We start from the raw sequence: 19,194 nt of genomic DNA, 5'->3' as shown, positions 1-19,194 counted from the left end.
TAGTTAGAATTTGATGGGCAACACCTCCACCTTTCCTTTCTAGAAGTTTTGATACATTTACCTCACCACCTCAGTGTGGCTGAGCATAAGAGGATATGTGCTGAGCCCTGATTAGAGGAGCTCAATACTCACAGTTACTGAGTGGCGGGGTGGTGCAGACAGTGCATGTACAGCCACAGCTGCAATGTGATACTTTTGCATGGAAAGTGGAAGGATAGTTGTGGACCAACAGAAACAGTCAGACTGTCTGAAAAGCTAATTACAATGTGGCTTCATGATGTCTGAAGGTTAGGGTGTAATCAGGTGATAGTCTGGATATAGATGGTCAGATCTTATTAATGGTAGTGCTGCCATTTGTTGGAAAAACATTTGGTTATTGAAACGCTGAAATGCTTTACATTGTCTGGCTGAGCTATTGTGGCTTATTGCTATTTTCTGATTTATGAAGTATCCCTATTTCAATGACAATTTAGCAAAATTCTCCCCTGCCCCCTTTCTCTCTCCCTGTTGCTTCACTGGCTCCCTTATGTACCTGATTCTGTTTACCCTCCCTTAGGATGTAAGCTCGTATGAGCAGGGCCCATCTTCCCTCCTGTCTCCATACCTGTTCTTCCACTCCGTCTCTACTGTATCTGCCTGCCTGGAGTTTCTGAAGTACTGGTACTTTGTGTTGATTGTTCTGTACTGTCTTACCCTGTATAGTCTACTGTTTGTACCATGTACGGCGCTGCGGAAACCTTGTGGCGCCTTACAAATAAACGATAATAATAATAATAATTGCATCTGACATATCTTTTATTAGCTCCAATGTCAAGATGTTCACCTCTTTTTATACCAGCTTGATTTTGTAATCTGTCTTGAAATTCCAGTATTCAATTTAAGCACCAATCCAGCAATTTTCTATTTACTGTTGTCTGTTCCCATCTAAGCCGATTATCTTGAGACCATAGATACGCAGAGGCAGTTGATTTGAGTATTATCATTTGGGCTACAGTTCACTCGGGCACCAGATAATTCGGGGTCAAGTTTATTTGAACACCAGGAGGAAGGAGGAATGAATGGATGAATAAGGAAGATGAAGGAGGAAGAAGAAAGAGGAGGGTAATTGGTCCATTGTGAGCATCTTCCATGGCGTTGATTGTGGGGCCTACACACTGATCCACTGTAATAGAAGAAAGAGGGAGATGCTGACAAGCGGCTGAAGAGATATAGCGTCTGGTTTCAGGTACCTCCGGTCTACTGAGTAGGTGTCTGAATATGTAAACCACTCTCAGGTGTGTACTCTGTGCATCCCTCCCATGGTGGAGGTGGTGGAGAAAACCTATATAAATTACACCCTGAGCATAGGCTGCACTGCAGAGGCTGCATATGTAACTGTGTATTATGTGGCGTTACTTGGATGCTCTCAATATTGTATGGTGGTCACTAGAATTCTCTCTGCATTGTATGTAAGTCACAAGGATACTCTTTGTATTGTATGATGGTCACTAGGATACTCTATGTATTGTGTATTGCTCACTAGAATGCTCTTTCTAATATATATTGGTGACTATGATGCACTCTGAATTGTTTATGCGTCACTAGAATTCTCTCTGTATTGTATATTGGTCACTAGGATGCTCTATGTATTGTATATTGGTTACCATAATACTCTCTGTATTGTATGTCACTAGGATGCTCTCTGTAGTCTATATCAGTCACTAGGAGGCTCTTTGTATCTTATATCTATCACTAGCATTTGGATAATTATGCATATGATTATAATACCGGCTTTGTCTTACTTGCAATACACCCCTACTATTTCTCCATGAGGATGCATTGTGCAGTCTCCTGTTTAGATTGGCATAATTTACTCCTCACTAATTTTATTTATACCATTTTTATATCCAGTCTCCTGTCTATATTAATTGATATCATTTATATGAAGTTTGTGTTTTGACATCATTGATGGTAGGTAAAATAAAATAGTTTCATCTACGTGAAAAAAGCTATGTGTATGTATGCATGTACGTATGTATGCGTGATGTTTTGGTGCTTGGACACATGAGAGTGCTGTACATAAAATCTCTTGTAAATAAAATGTTAGAGATAATAGTCAGTATGTGCATTTACGTTGACTGGAAGAAACACACAAAGACTTGTTTACATCTAGCATGTATTCTGTTATGATTCATACAGGTCTCAGCATTAACAGTTACAGGGTGAAGCCCCGGGGAGGTATTAGCTACAGAATTTTAACACGTGTTCCTTCTGGGCAATATGATTGGGACTAATCCATATAGAACATGCAAGTAATTGTTGTTGCATGGTAGTTGCCAATCTTTTATTATTTTCTTTTTCTCTTTTATTTTATATGGTTTATTTATTTTTTACAGCTATAAGTCAAGCTGATATGAACTCAATATCCCTTTTTCTAGTTACTGTGCTCCTAGTTATATTGTTTCCCTTTATAACACCACCTTTGCTTCTCATCACAATTACTGACTGAGCAAATGAGCACAAATAGATTTAAACAGGTTTCTCCCTTGTTATACTATTCCTTGTTGCCCCATCCACAAACTCTTCTGGAAGACAGATGTACACATTACTATAAGCTTAACATCTACATAATGAGTTGTGTAATTCAGTCTCTTGGAGGTGTGAAGTTTTAAACTGGTCTGTGATGGACAGACGCGGGCTGGCAACGTTCAGCCCGGGGGGCGCACAGGCGGATCGCGTGTCATGTGATGCGGTCGCCTGTGCACTGACGTGGCCACATCGCATGTCTTGTGATGCAGCCGCTTGTAATATTCATTAAATATTGTATTCAATGGGGAAGGGGGGGGAGGGGCCCAAATAGCTGTCAGCCCGCCCCTGGTGATGGAACACAGGCAGATCTGTCCACACATAGTAAGATGTTAGTCAGTCAGTTCAACTAACTTAATCAACCATTCTACAATTTGTGTGACCTCTTACTAAACATAAAAAATTCTGATTTGATGATTTAAGGATCGAAAATCAAATTAATCAATGATCCCCATTTGCACGTGTGCGAGGTACTCCAATTTTTATTGCATTTCCATCATATGGAATTTATTATTATTAGCATTTGTTTATATAATGACAGGATACTGTGCAGCGTTTTACAATTAGATTATTGCAGTAGGATCAGGTTCTGTGCAGTTTGGCCAAATTGTAAACAAATTTGAATTGTCATTATCCAGTTCAACATGTGTTGGCAGCTTAAGCGTGCCAGGCTCTGTAGTTGAAAGTAAAAAAACACTATTGTGGTCAATGGAAATTAAACCAGTCACTTAATGCTTCAACTAAGTTCCCTTTGTAACCCTCTTAATCCTGATTGTCACAAGAGAATTAGTGTTATATTTCACCCATTTAAACAATTGGATAGCAATTGCTTACTGAAAATGAGTACAGTAGAAAGCAGGACATTAGCTTGCCTGCTCCTTCCTGTGTTACCACTATCTTGTCATTTAACCAAATGTTCTGTGTAACCATGTCTGATATAACCCCTCTCTCCTTATAATTTATTTTTTGGCCTGTGTTCCAATCAGGCAGTATAAATGTGAAACACTCTATTTTCTTTTGATCTAGTACATAGTTGTCCAAAGGAAATATTTTAGAGCAACCTTTTCATAGACATTTTCCTCCTACGACTATGTGTCCATGACAACAATCTTCAAATCTCAATGGGTAATTGAGAGGAGTTTTCAGATAAGTGGTTTCGAATAAAGAACTACTTTACCTGCAACAAGCACGACATGTTGCTTCTTTTCCAGCATAAAAGCTAATAGAGTGTAATTGTTTAATTATGATAGATAGCAATTTCACTTCCCTTTTTATCCAATGAAAACATTTTAGCAAGTATTTAATCTTACAGTTTCATGTTTGAGCCATGCTGGTGCTGTAAAAAACTTGCAGGATGGCAGAATGATCCAGGTTTTAGAGTTTAACATAAATATACTCAAGTGTTTTCTTCTTTTTCACTGTAGCAACAAGTATGTGTATGTTCTATTTGTCTCCTGTAATTACCAAATAGCATATTTTTGGTGGATATGATGGCATTTTATGTACATAAACATTCATTAAAGTACACGTTATTTCTTATTACTTACCTGTATATTGTCACCAAATTACGCAGCGTTTTCCAGAGAATATTGAATCCTTCACATCAGTCCCTGTCTTATTGAAGTTTACAGTGTAAATTCCCTACCACACAAGCTAAGGTCTAAATTTTTAACAAGCCACTTAACATACCAGTATTTTTTTTGAGTGTGAAATCGGATCACCCGGAGGAAACCAACGCAAACACAGGGAGAACACATAGAGCCTGAGTCATTAAGGAAAGTAAGGCAAAAAAGGAGTAACTTTGCTCCTGGACAAACTATGTTACAATTCAAGGGATTTCCACACAGTTTTAAATGACCATAGTCATTTTTTTTTAATTTTGAGGCACCCTGCAGAGCCCGGGGCCCTAGGCAATTGCCTAACCTTGCCTAATGGGAGCGCCGGGCCTGGTTGTTCTGCTTCATAGCTTAGGAGAGTTTAGGATGCCAAGTGTGTTCTATATAAAAATAGAATTTGATTGGATAACTACATGCTATGCACAAGCACCCCATCAGATACATGGATGTGTTTACCTAAATTATAGATTTAAAAGTGTACCATTCACCTGTATGCAGTCATATAATGGACCTATATTCATGAGAAGACAGCTTATCCATTCACTTCTAACCAGTTATACTACTGAGAGACAGAGGGGAATGTTTATGAAAATTGGTGTAAAATGGAAAATGTGGTATTGTCCATAGAAACTAGGCTCTCTATATTTTTTTTCTAGTGCAGTTTAGGAAATGATAGAGAACATCTTATTGGCTGCTCAGGGCAACATTACCTTTCTTCTTTGCACCAATTCTCGGAAATGTCTCCCAGAATGCCTCTGAGGTGTCACTGATTCTAAGGAAATTGATAGTCTATATTCTCAGGGGTTCAGCCTTCCCACAAACTGGCTCCTTCCACAGTTTGTGGGCAACAGGTACCCTTTTTAAAAAAAATATTAACATTTAGTAATAACATTTTTTTAAATTACATTATTTTATAATATTTTAAAGCATACGGTCAGTTTTTGGGGTGTTCATAGGGCCTAAATATTGTACCTGTATAATTTTCTTACATGTTAAGGTATGAAAATTCCATTGATATAGAAATAATCCACTAATTTGATGCTGATGGGTTCTAAAAAGGTGGAATATTATGGAATGTATACTGTGGTGGGAATAGTAACTTTACATAAACGTTAAGATCGTAATTCACTGAAATCTAGATAAATATTCCACAGAAAAACATATTTCTGAGTGAAATTTCTGTGACACAAGCATAGAGACCTTTATTTACATTGATGCTCAGGCATGTAGCGTATAGAACATATTAGTTTATATTTCTGTTATTTAGTCATTTTGTACAATGAAAGAGGTAGTGGTTAAAGAAAAATACTTTATGATTTACTTTAAAGGGCCACTAAAATGAATTTTATTTTCTTATTCCTGGTGTCTAATTGAGACAAGAAGGTGTAGGTTTATAAAAGTGTTCATTTTTCAAGGCTTCCCATATCTGTTCTAATACTAGAGACCATAGGTGGTTAGGACCTTGAAGGGACTGTTTTTTGTTTTTTTTTTGTTTTTTTTTTTACTTTTCATTTAATTTACTTTTCATTTTTGTGTTTGTCTAATGTAAGTGTTAGTAGATGTCTGTCTTGATGCAGGGATTTTCCAAGCCTCAATATAAATCTTACACAGTCCGATTCCAGAGTGATCTATCGTGTCATTGGGTTTTGCATGTTTAACACTGGTCAGCATGTTAACCCTTTTAAAATTTAGACTACCATTAATAACCATTATCATAAGGATGATAACTATGTTTAAAGGCATCATATAATTTAAGTTATTGTTACAGAATTAATTATATATATTTCTTTATTTGGTGTAAAAAAGGTAACCAAGAGAGCTGAAATGTACTGTATAAGTAAAACTACTGATGGAATACTTTATACTTGCAGTTGTTCATGGTGGATAATGGAGCCGATGACTGGAGAATAGCCATGACCTATGAACGCATCTTTTTTATCTGCCTGGAAATACTGGTGTGTGCAATTCATCCCATACCAGGAAACTATACATTCACATGGACAGCACGTCTTGCCTTTTCTTATACCCCCTCTACTACAACTGCTGATGTGGATATTATTTTGTCTATACCAATGTTCTTAAGGCTATATCTTATTGCCAGAGTTATGCTTTTGCATAGCAAACTTTTTACTGATGCTTCTTCTCGAAGCATTGGAGCACTAAATAAAATAAACTTCAACACACGTTTTGTAATGAAGACTTTAATGACAATATGTCCTGGAACAGTACTGTTGGTTTTTAGCATTTCATTATGGATAATTGCTGCATGGACTGTACGGGCCTGTGAAAGGTAAGTTTCCCATTTTCTTTTCATTGCAGCTAATGATCTGTCTGTAATAATTCCTGATTTATATTTAATGAAGCTCTGTCTCTCACATTTTAGCATGATTTTGATTCAGGTGTACCTTTATGCAGGATATATTTTTTTTAGTAATTAATGACTAAGATGCTGCAAGCTTTCAGGAAACAAAGGGGTAGATTTATCCAAACCTTCTTAAAAAAATGGAAGTGTTGTCCATAGCAACCAATCAGATTCTAGCTACCATTTATCTAGTACATTCAAGAACAATATAGCTAGAATCTGGTTGCCATGGGCAACACTTCCAATTTTTCTTTCTTGAAGGTTTGAAAAGTGTATCTCAGAGACTACTACTTCTGGCAAATGCTAACTGAATCCTTTCAAAACCAAGCACTGCAGTTCAATGGTTTTAATATGTGCCACCTAATAAACACCAATTAACTACATTGTAATTCATAGAAATATATTATGGCTATCTACTTTACATTGCATTTCATTTGATGTAGTTTGTCAACCAAGTGTCATTAATGTCAGGACAGAAGTTTTATTTATTTTATAACAAATATTGTCACAGGCTTAAAAAATACATCCACCTTTGTGGACTTTTGTGTCTTGATTCTACTTAATAGACCCAAGGGTTCAGTTTTGTAAATAGAAGCCCCTGCCTAACTTGTTTAGTGGATTAGATATACTCTCTAACAGAATGTATCTAATGGCACCTGCAGGTAGGGATCTGAAGAATGTTCTTTCTTTAAAGGGAAGACCATGTGCAATCCTATGCATGTGCTCAGCCACAAGCAATTTGCTATCTGCCTAATATCAGCAGTTTTGAAATCCCTATGGATAATAGGTTGTTGATGCAGTTGCTTGTAGACAGCTTATGTTGGACGTATGGCATGGTGGTGGGTTCAGTGTTTGATCCCTCTCACTGAACAGAGATGACTATTCTACAGATCTTATTAAATACACTCTGCAAGAGAACATTTATAGCCAATCAAAAAAGTTAGGCAGACTTTTATTTATAAAACTGAACCTTTGTGCCTGCTAAATTCCAATATTAAGTACAGTAATTTGGGAATTTTAACAAGACCCTTGTTGTGCTATATAGGGTTTTCCTCACTCGTGAATTCATCTTCTTAAAATTACTACTCAAGCCAACCATACAAAAATACAGTGATAAGTTTACAGGAAACTGTTGTTGCTATGGATACCAAGGAGCACAGTAAGAGTTAAAATGCATCATTATATTTTTTCATATAATAAATGTGAAGCACCACAGGACATATTTAGATGCGCTGATTATAGCTGATATAGCAAATGAGCTGTGGGGACTGGAGTAATTACAAAGATTGGGACCCCTGGAGTGACAACTTTGTCACCCCAGTGACTCCAATATGATGATCCACATTATACAAAAACAGTAATATATATATATATTATATAGATAGATAGATAGATAGACAATAATCTACACGTTGATGGAAATCCAGCCATATTTGGTTGACAAATCCAAATTTGCGTTTGTTCTATGGAGCGGTTTGCTGCTTGTAAATGACCTGTACTGTTTGCATGTAACAGGTGCACATAAAGGTTAATATATAATTGTTGCTTAATGTATAACATTGTAAGGCAAAGATATGTAGCATTTGGAGTTCATGCTGTCACATCTACCAGGTAGCCCACATATTACATGGAGTAAAGGAAGATATGCATTCAAGTAAATTTACAGAAAGTGTCTCCAAATAGCCTGATATTCCTTCAGCCCTGGTGTAAATGGACTCTTCAGGCAAAGCAACAATATCATACACATAGCAGAGGTTAAAAGGAAGGAGAGAGCAAGGCAGAAAGCTGGAAGCCCCGAATATTCAATATGGTTTAAATCCCTTTTAAAATAATTCCTGTTATTAATTAAACAAAAAGTTAAAACAGTATGGAAGTCATATAATAACACAGCCTATCTGGAGCTGAACTTGATAATACCTGAAGTTGCATTGTGAGAACACATGTGATAGGTTCAGACCACTATTCCATTAGATTGTGGGCACTCTCATGAAAACGGCGCTACCTACCCTTGTATATCCCTGTTTTATACATGTCCTGTTTTCGTCACTGTCCGGAGCACTGTGGCGCCATACAAATGTAAGACAGCAACAACTTCCATTGCATCTCCATAAGAAGTTCAGGGAAGTTGAGATACAATGTCACTGACACATCAAATGTTTTATTATAAAGTGAAGAAATCAATAATAGAAAAGAAAATGTATTTCTACCTTTCACGTTATGAATAATTAAGCACTATAGACGCTACCAACTACAGTAGCACTGGTACACTTAAATGTATTTGTGGCATTGCAATAAAAATGTGATAATTTTATTTTACTTACATTTATTTTAAGAACCAATGCTCTTGGTGACTCATTAAAGTAAGACACCTGCCAGGGACATCATCCTCCACCAGCTCTACCAGAATGACAGTTTTAGCTTGAATCTCAGCAGGAACCATAGGAATTCCCTTATAAGACCTAGCAACAGGAAAAAGCAGCGTGTTACACTCAACTGGAGGCCACATGGCAATTTATTTAAGATTAGACAGGCTTGTCATTGACAGCCATCAGGGAAAGTTCATCTACTGCTAATTGCTCCATGGCTTCATATGTTGGATACTGCACCCCAGGAGTACATTCCCCACACCTTAGACTTGGTGGTGAACATAAGAAAGACGATGAAAAGAATGCACATTTGGAACCCAGAACGAACTGTAGTATTACTGTAGAAAGGACATCTTAATTACTAATTAGAAGTATCTGAATGCTATAAGGGGCACCTCACCTCCCGGACACCTAAATAATCTGTCGTCACAAGGTTTTAAGGTTGTAAAAAACAGAAGAGATCTTATTTATGCTAACCGTATTATAGATGGCAAATATAGTTCTAAAACGATGGATCCTATTACATTCTAACAAAAACCTCAAATTGCAAACTCAGAGAATTGATTAAATATTTAAAATAATACAATGTCAGAGTCCAGTTACATTGTTCCAAAAGAACATATAATAAACCTAACCAACCAGTATACAATGAAGGTAATCAGGTACCTTATCTATTTGCATACTAGTAGCTAAGTATAATATGTCCCTGGAATACTGGAGTAAAATATATCTCACACAGACATATCATCTACTCTTCCATTACAAGATCTCACAAAACACAAGTTTTTATCAAATTTTTCTTATAATAAGTCAAGCACCTAAGTGTGGATTGTGAATAATATGAGTGTTGAAGCAGATAAGAGAACAGGTCGTACTTACTATTTATTCAGCTTGACTACAAATATAGTAATTATAATAATGTTTATTTGGTATAAATGCTACAATCATGTTTTTTAATAGGATTGCATGTAGGAGTCTAAGAGGATTTAAATTACACTAAACATAAGGGGCCTGATTCATTAAGGATCTTAACTTAAGAAACTTCTTATTTCAGTCTCCGGGACAAAACCATGTTACAATACAAGGGGTGCAAATTAGTTTTCTGTTTTGCACATAAGTTAAATACTGACTGTTCTTTCATGTAGCACACAAATATCAACTTTAAATTTCAGTGTACAAATAATCTATCAAGTATTTGTGTGCTACATGAAAAAACAGTCAGTATTTAACTTATGTGCAAAACAGAATACTAATTTGCACCCCTTGCATTGTAACATGGTTTTGTCCAGGAGACTGAAATAAGAGGTTTGTTAAGTTAAGATCCTTAATGAATCAGGCCCCAGGTTCTTGAATATAAAAACAGTATCATTTGCTAAAACCATGTATCTGTTTACATGTTCAGAATGCAGAGACCTAGGACAGACTATTTTCATTTTCAGCTAATATTAATACCTGATAAACATCACCATGCAAACTATGTCCCCGCCACAACCCCTTGTAGATGGTATTAAGTCTAATCTGTGGCATATTTGCCATACATTTAATTAAATCAATACATCAATCTAGTTAGCTAACTTACAATGGTAACATACACAAGGCTTGATCTATATTAATACACAATAGTGGCTTATATTGTACTTTGAAAAGACTGACGTCCACTTAAACACAAGCCATAAATAAAATAAAGGCTGTTCTATATAAAAGAATCCTTTGTGTGTCCACACGTCAGTGTGTTTGTCAAAGTGATTCCATATGTTATGTAAAAGGGCTCTGTTCACATCTGTAAACCATGCTAATTGTGTTGTCATAATGCCTTTATGTGCTTTACAGTAAAGTTTCTATCTATCCTTTGTTGCTGTAACAGCATTTCTGTTAAGGTCAAAGGAAAGATTTCCTCGTTTATTTGCTTGAGAGTGTATTGAATGAGCCCCTTATGATACAGTGACTGATCATGTTTCTACAATTACTGTAAAAGTACGTGTTAAATATTCATTAAGGCAGGTATCAAGCTGTTTTGCTGTCACCTTGATTTATGGCTAGGAAAGAATATGAACAGTGAGCTAGTTGTTTCAACCAAAGTTTCAAATTTAGTAAAAGTTAATTGAAGTAAGGTGAAGCCTAAAATCTATATTTAAATCATTCATAAACAATACACTTAAAAGCTTCTGTAGCGTAACACAAGTTGTCCTCGTTTATTAATATGTTTGCCTGTGGCCTATGTAAGCATAGGACTTGCATATAGTAATACATATTTAAAGCAGTAAATCATTTTAAAAAACAATATGCTTAGCTATAGATCAATGTACCACACTCAAAACCACACAAGGGGGTAAATGTATTAATGTCCGGATTCTTCAACTCCGGCGAGTTCGGCGTCTTCGGCGCTTAAATTTAAAGCAGCGCTGCATTGTAAAGGGAAGTTTCCTTTTACAATGCAGCGCCTCTTTAAATTTAAGCGCCGACGACGCCGAACTCGCCGGAGTTGAAGAATCCGGACATTAATACATTTACCCCAAGATCTTTAACGAATGGCTAACATGTATGGCTAAGCCTGACAGCAAAATTAATATAGACCTATGATAAACCTTCAATAAAAATATACTTTATATTGGGATTAAAAACCATTAGTTTAAACATCATTATGACACACTGAATTCAACATACATGTTGTTCTGTATGTGAGCTACAGATATACAGCATGTAAAAGCTTACTGTCATCAAATGATGTAGAATATATATTTATTTTTACACATAGCTTTACGCAGCACACAGTGGTTACATATTTTGTTTGCCTACAATCTTGCTGAACAGTCTAAATGTTTTCTGTTTTATTATTGTTATTTCTATTTGCACCTTTCTTCCTCATCTTCAATGGCTTGTTACTTTTTACAGTGCTGCGAAAATAGCTAGTTGTATTATAACGCATTAGCTGAGTGTTTTGGCTGTAGCTACAGATAATTGTAATTAAGCACTAATTGAGTTTCACAGTGGAACAGGCCGTTTCACAGAGGTGCGAAGTTCTGGCAATACCATCTTTTGTAGAATGCCATTCTACACTGTATTTGTAAGTTTGTATTCTGTAGAAGTTACAGTTTATTTAAAGAGCTGAGATAACAACAGTCAGTTCATTTTGCTGTTTAGTGTGGTTGGAGTAGGACTGAGAAGAATTAAGGCACAATTCCACCAATGCACCATGTAAAATTTTGAGTTTAATATTTCATGGGCCAGTTTTGAAAAATGTCTCTATCTATGAGTGATATCTCATACACAGAGACTGCAAATCATAAAAAATATACATATATATGTTTTATGCTTAAGTTTTGTATTTGTATATATTTTTAGGAATATGTTCGAGTTGATATCTGATATAACATTTATTTTTTGGGGAAAACTTTTACTTCTTTCTACATCCATACAACTTCCTATTCCTGAGAACAATAATTCTTATTTAGACCTATTTAAAGGCACAACTTGTAGGGTTCTACAGAAGACAGGTACTCACTTAGTTAACATTTAGAGTGTGTCTATTTTTTTTTGCACAAATGCATTTCCATACTGTGCATGCACACCAAAAATGTGTACACATATGTCTGTATATATATTCTTTGCATATATATACTAGTGACTCATTGTGCCTGGAGAGGCAGAGTAGGGATGGGCAGGTGTAGGCAAGCATAGGTGCAATACACCAAGGGGTATATTTACTAAACTGCAGATTTGAAAAAGTGGGGATGTTGCCTATAGCAACCTATCAGATTCTATTTGTCATTTTGTAGAATGTACTAAATAATTTACAGCTAGAATCTGATTGGTTGCTATAGTCAACATCCCCACTTTTTCAAACCCGCAGTTTAGTAAATATACCCCCAAGAGTGTGTTCACGTAATTGCAGCTAAGTAAGACATGGATGTATCAGCAGATCCGTATCTTTTGCAGCTGCTAGAAGGCTGGTGCTAAGATACTCAAAGATGGTGATGACTGTCAGCGATAGTATTTAATTCATTAGTATGGTGGCTATATTATATGAAGTCACACCCGTCTATTCGCATTGTCATTTCCATTTGTTCTACTGAAGGAAATAAGATTGCCATTGGACTTTTAAAAGGGAAAACATTTGTTTGTATTTAGTGTCATTTCATTTGTATTTGTGTTTGTGTTGAATTACATTTTATATGGAAAATGTCACTTTTGTATTTATTTATAAATATCCAGACAATATTCTGTCTTGTGTATATCACACTATTGTGTACTAATGAGGTAATGCCACTTTAGCATTTACTACTAGCCACATGTCTTTTCTTTCCCTACGCTATCCTTACGTTATCGTGTTGCATAAGTGTACACCATAGCCTCGCCTGATGTACACTGGTCACAAGTGCTGGTGTTATTGAGCTGGACGCATCTTGGAACATATACATGTGAATACGCTTTTTTCTGTGCACCTTTTCCTAGCGTACTTTCTGAGGGCATATGCATCCAAATGTGGATGCTAAATACTGTTCTCCAGTATGTTTTCATTCTAAAATGCTCTCATATGCTAGGAAAAGTGATGCTGCAGATATATATATATATATATATATATATATATATATATATATATATATATATATTATATCACACCATACTTGCCTACTTTTGGCAAGTTGTATCCAGGAGAGGGGTGTGTCTAGAGGGTAGGAGGGGGCGGGGTGTGGTCAAACACGTAATTTTGACCCCATGACCCATATGCTATACTATAACGGCATTGTCGTGGGGGCGGGGCCAAAAAGACGCGATTCCCCGCAAATCGCGCCATTTTAGCCCGCAAATGCGGGATGCAGGAGACTTATCAGCTCTCCAGGGAGTCCGTGAGACTGACCCAAATTTCGGGAGTCTCCCGGACATTCCAGGAGAGTTGGCAAGTATGATCTACTATATAAATGCCTAGTGGCGTGTGTGAAAAAAAAAACAAGCTGCAGCGCCACCTGCTGGGCAGAGTTATACACTGACCTATATATTTCTCTTAAGGAGAAGTGACAGTTGGGAGTGGTTGGTGGTTGCCGGGGGTGACAGTGGGGAATTTTTAACACCTTAAGTAGCTTGATGAAGGGTGTGGCGATGAAGATGAAGGATGAGGTGATGGAGAAAAATGATGAGGTGGTGACATGTGGACAAAACCACGTTAAAAAAGGGCGCTTGCGTCGGGAAGTAACGCTCTTCCCCTGAGGAGGCCTGGGCTAGGCCCAAATGCATGACAAGAACCTTTTTAACACCTTAAGTAGCTTGATTTGACTAGAATGCATGAGTATCATGCACGGGATAACTTGTATATACATACATGCATGCATACATACATACATACATACAAATATAGCAACCTCTCCTGGCATGGTTCTGCAGTAACAGAGAGTTGGAGCCACTTAACTTAATGCCCGTCAGCTCAGCGGACTATCCTCATTACTGGTGTTAGTTGTTAACTAAAGATTCTTACACCCCAGTTGTTTTCCGACTCTCCTTTACGTCCTTTACGTTTTATAATACATGGTTTGCTATTTGTGTATAGTTAGTTATAAAAATATACAAATGTACATGTTAATGTAGAAAAATAAGTTATAATTGTATGTTGATGCTTTTCTGTTAATTCTAGCTTTGTTCATATGCAATAAAGATGTATATGTATCTGTTTTGCATATATTTTTGTTACGTTTGGCTTCTAAATAAAATATTTTAAAACGTTTATTGAAAAAAAAAAAGACTAGCAGTAAATTCATATAACATACTTAATCAGTACTGTATACATGACTCCACACAGGAGAATGTTTAAAGGCTTCCCGTTGTCAGGAGTTTCAGTATCCATGGATGCCTGTTGTCATGCCTTCCAAAGCTTCTTTGACATAAGGAGAAAATCTATATTCTTTACATTCATTCAAAGAGAAAAGACATTGTAGGTGGCCTGATGTAGATAAACAGCACACATACCCTGCAAACATATGTATAGAAAACGAAACAGACAGGTGGAGATAGATAGACAGTTGCAATATGGAGATATTTTCTTTTTACATCTATATTAATTTCCTTGTCCTTAGCACTATAAGTAGTTAGCACTATAAGTAGTTAACAGAAATTGATATATGTATTACCTGCACATATAACTTATTTTTCTTTTTGTTAGGCGGGTACATATGTTATTATAGTTCTTTAGTAGAAGAGGCATTATCCAATAGCCCAGTGACAACAGTGTGGCCATTTTGCCCCCATCTCCCCCCCCCCCCCCACGTGGAGGACCAAACTATATAAATCTAGGTATTCAGTGGAAAGGCAGAATGACCAAATAAGAAAGGGTCTTAATGGGTATCAGACATCCTATGCAGTCTGTGATACCATACATGCACTAATCATCTTGCATTGGATTTTCATTGAAAGGATAGTCATTTGGTAGCCAGTCTAAGTGATCTTGGAGCCCAGGACAAATATTTTTCCTGTGTTCCCAATTAGCTTCAACTTACAACTCCATTAGACGTGCAAATGAATCCGGCCAAATGATATATCCATGACCAACGTCAAGATTTTATATGGATCATATCTGCTCCGCAGCTTCCCGCTTCTCTATTGAGCATGCAATGGAGAAAGTTAATGTTATAGTTGTTAAAAAAAAGAGGAATGTTAAAGGCAACCTTAATTTCCAGACAGATGTCCATCTTTTAAGGAACTGTTTTGTTCTTGGATGTCATTGCGAGCTACATAATGTCAAGAATACTATCATTTAATTCCATGCCAAATGGCACGATTGTGATCTACAAATTGACAGCCATTGTATCCTCTTTAGTCATTTGAGGTTAATGAATGTTATATACTGTTTTATATAGATAAACAATAACTATTCAGCTTTTATTATCAGCAGTTGCCTGCCAAAAGAATCCGCTCCTAATGTGTCGGAGCTACAAGTATATAAAATTTAGACTGTCATTATTGGAATGACTGAATTTTGAATGTATTAAGTACGCATATTTCAGTCTTTATTGACCAAAAAGTCCTAGTATATCTCTGTAAATGCAGAAATGATAATATTGGTTTATGAGGATAGGTATCTCTCTGTATATTAACCCACAATATATTAGAATAACTCACCTCGAAAATTTATTCTCGAGTTAAATGACCAATAATATTGTTTTGTGGAATGTCATTGTCTATATATCTAGACCCTCTTTATACTACAGTATGTAGTGCAATCTTCGCTGTACCCAAAAGTATTTCTTCTTGGTATGCAAGCACAAATATGAATATCCCATGTCACCAGTGTCACCAGAATGCTAATTAAATGAAACAGTCGGATTCAGCACCATTATAAAAGACATTCCATGCCATTATGATTTGGGAGATGACAGAAAGTGTAATTTCAAACTGTATTTAACGTACTTGCCAACTTTTCCTTGTTGGCTTCAGGGAGATCCTGGGGGAGGTGGGCGTGTGGTGCGGGGCTTTACAAATCTCATCATTTTGACCCTGCCCCCTAAATGATTGTCGCAATTTTGGCCAATTACGGCAGGGGTTGGGGCTAAGATGACACAATATATGTGTCATTAAGCCCCCTTCCCCTGCCACTTATTTATTGCGGGGACGAGAAGTGGGAAGTTGCCCTGCTCTCCTGAGAGGTCTCCCAGAAATGCGTGAGTCTCCCAGCCATTCCAGGAGAGTAGGCAGCTATGCATTAAAGAAAAGCAGCTAATGAATCTTTAGAGACTGAAGTGTCTTTTACATTTCTGTCTCCATTACTGAAGTCATGTTGTCTTACCTGTCAGTCTTTGATTAAATCTTGGTCTCCATGAAAATGGCCACCTCCATAGGCATTAATACATGGACATGGGACACAATTTCTGAACTGTGTCATCATGCCACAGATGGCGAAGCCAACCACGTCTTGTACTGGCTCAGTATCAGGGAGAATGCCAGACTCTTCAGGGAGTGAGGGAGATCACCCCTATTTCAGGAAGTCTCCCGGACATTCAGGGAGAGTTGGCAAGTATGGTATTTAATTAACACGCATTGTACTGCAATACTGATTGGGAGTTTCTCACGTATTGACCACCATTCTGTGAGGCATAATTTCTGGCAGAGTGGCCTATTGCAAATAACGTTGTCTGTGATTTATTATTATTATTATTAATATTTATTTATAAGGCGCTACAAGGCATCCGCAGCGCCGTACAGAGACAAACAAAATCACAATACAATGGGAGACAGCACAGTACAGTAAACACAGCAACTCAGTACGCTCAATGCACAGCTAGAGAGGGCGGGGAAGGGGGAGGGAGGATCCGAAAATGACGGGGCCCAAGAAGGGGGGCGTGGAAGACAGGGAGACCCCCAGGGGGGAGGAGGGAGCGAAAGTGGATGTGGGGTGGAGGACCTTTGAGGAGGAGGGCTAAGTAGCTGGAGAGCAGAGTTAGAAGTGGTGGAAACAGGAGGAGAGATGGCCCTGCTCAGAGGAGCGTACAATCTAAGGCGAGGGGTGGACAGACAGAGAGACGCAGGGGAGAGAGGGAGAGTAGGGGGACAGAGGCAGAAGATAAGGTAGGAAATTAAGTGGGAGACAGAAAGGCTTTAAGAAAAAGGTGGGTTTTTAGGGCCCGTTTGAAGCTGGATAGATTAGGGGAAGTTCTGATGGAGGGAGGGAGCTTGTTCCAGTGGAGGGGGGCAGCGCGGGTGAAGTCTTGGATACGCGCGTGGGAGGAGGTTATAAGGGGGGAAGAGAGGCGACGGTCAGAGGCAGAACGGAGAGGGCGGGATGGAGCATGAATAGAGAGGAGGGTGGAGATGTAGGGTGCAGTGGAGTTGGCGAGGGCCTTGTAGGTGAGTGTGAGGAGCTTAAAGAGGATTCTGAAGGGGAATGGGAGCCAGTGAAGGGCTAGGTAGAGGGGGGAGACAAAAGAGGAGCGGCGAGAGAGGAAAATAAGCCTAGCTGCAGCGTTAAGGACGGATCGAAGGGGATCGAGATGAGAGTGGGGGAGGCCAGTGAGGAGGAGGTTGCAGTAGTCCAGGCGGGAGAAGATCAGAGAGTGGATAAGGCATTTGGTGGCATCTTGGGAGAGGAAGGGCCGGATGCGAGCGATGTTGCGCAGCTGGAAGCGGCAGGATTTAGCAAGAGAGAGGATGTGGGGGCCAAAGGAGAGAGAGGAGTCGAGGATGACACCAAGGCAGCGAAGTTGGGGGACAGGGGAGATAGAGGTGTTGTCGACAGTGATGGAGAGGTCAGAAGGGGATGGGGTATGAGAGGGAGGAAAAACTATGAGCTCAGTTTTGGCAAGGTTAAGTTTGAGGAATCGAGAGGACATCCAGGAGGAGATGGCAGAGAGGCAGGCGGACACCCTAGAGAGGAGGGAGGGAGAGAGATCAGGAGAGGAGAGGTATAGTTGAGTGTCGTCAGCGTAAAGGTGGTAGCTGAAGCCGAAGGAGCTGATGAGTTCACCCAGGGAGGAGGTGTATAGAGAGAAGAGTAAGGGTCCCAGAACAGAGCCCTGAGGGACCCCGACTGGAAGGGTGGATGGGGGGGAGAGAGACCCAGAGGTGGTGACAGAGAAGGAACGGTGAGTAAGGTAAGAGGTGAACCAGGACAGGACTGGGCCGGAGAGGCCGAAAGACTGGAGGGTGTGAAGGAGGAGGGGGTGGTCAACGGTGTCAAAGGCTGCAGAGAGGTCAAGGAGGATGAGAAGGGAGAAGTGGCCCCTGGCTTTTGCAGAGAGGAGGTCATTGGTGACTTTAGCCAGGGCAGTTTCAGTGGAGTGGAGGGGGCGGAAACCAGACTGGAGAGGATCAAGGAGGGAGTATTCAGAAAGGTAGGAGGTGAGACGGCTGCAGACGAGCCTCTCAAGAATTTTGGAGGCAAATGGGAGAAGAGATATGGGGCGATAGTTCGAGAGAGAAGTGGAGTCGAGATTAGGTTTCTTAAGAATGGGGGATACGAGAGCATGTTTGAAGGAGGAGGGGAAGATGCCAGTGGAGAGGGAGAGATTAAAGAGGTGAGCGAGGTGGGAGCAGGTGGTGGGGGAAAGGGAGCGAAGAAGGTGGGAGGGGATGGGATCCAGGGGGCAGGTAGTGGGGGGGGATGATAAAATGAGAGAGTGGACTTCCTCGCCGGTGGTGGGACTGAAGGAGTGGAGGGGAAGGTGGTTGGGGGGGGAGGACAGAAGAGTGGGAGGGGTGGAAGAGAGAGTGGAGGAGGAGATTTCAAGTCGGATGGCCTCGATTTTAGAGGAGAAGAAGGAGGCGAAATCAGAGGCAGTCAGGGAGGAGGGGGTGGGGGGGAGGG

At 38.9% G+C, this 19,194-nt stretch overlaps 1 protein-coding gene across 2 annotated transcripts in view; it reads left to right on the top strand.

The window, feature by feature from the left end:
• The window catches only part of KCNN2 (potassium calcium-activated channel subfamily N member 2), a 111,610-nt gene that overhangs the window by 9,444 nt on the left and 82,972 nt on the right, over window positions 1-19,194 (top strand). For both annotated transcript variants that reach the window (XR_012678224.1, XM_075179641.1), the window contains exon 3: window positions 6,053-6,471. Coding sequence is in view for 1 of the 2 variants with exons in the window: in XM_075179641.1 (XP_075035742.1) it covers window positions 6,053-6,471 (419 nt within the window). In the remaining variant the exon portion in view is untranslated. The remainder of the gene's footprint in view (window positions 1-6,052; window positions 6,472-19,194) is intronic.

Source organism: Mixophyes fleayi, chromosome 1 (assembly GCF_038048845.1).
Source record: "Mixophyes fleayi isolate aMixFle1 chromosome 1, aMixFle1.hap1, whole genome shotgun sequence".
Classification (NCBI taxonomy): domain Eukaryota; kingdom Metazoa; phylum Chordata; class Amphibia; order Anura; family Limnodynastidae; genus Mixophyes; species Mixophyes fleayi.
Note: the sequence above shows the minus strand (reverse complement) of the source record. Positions and strands in the feature narration are given on the sequence as shown.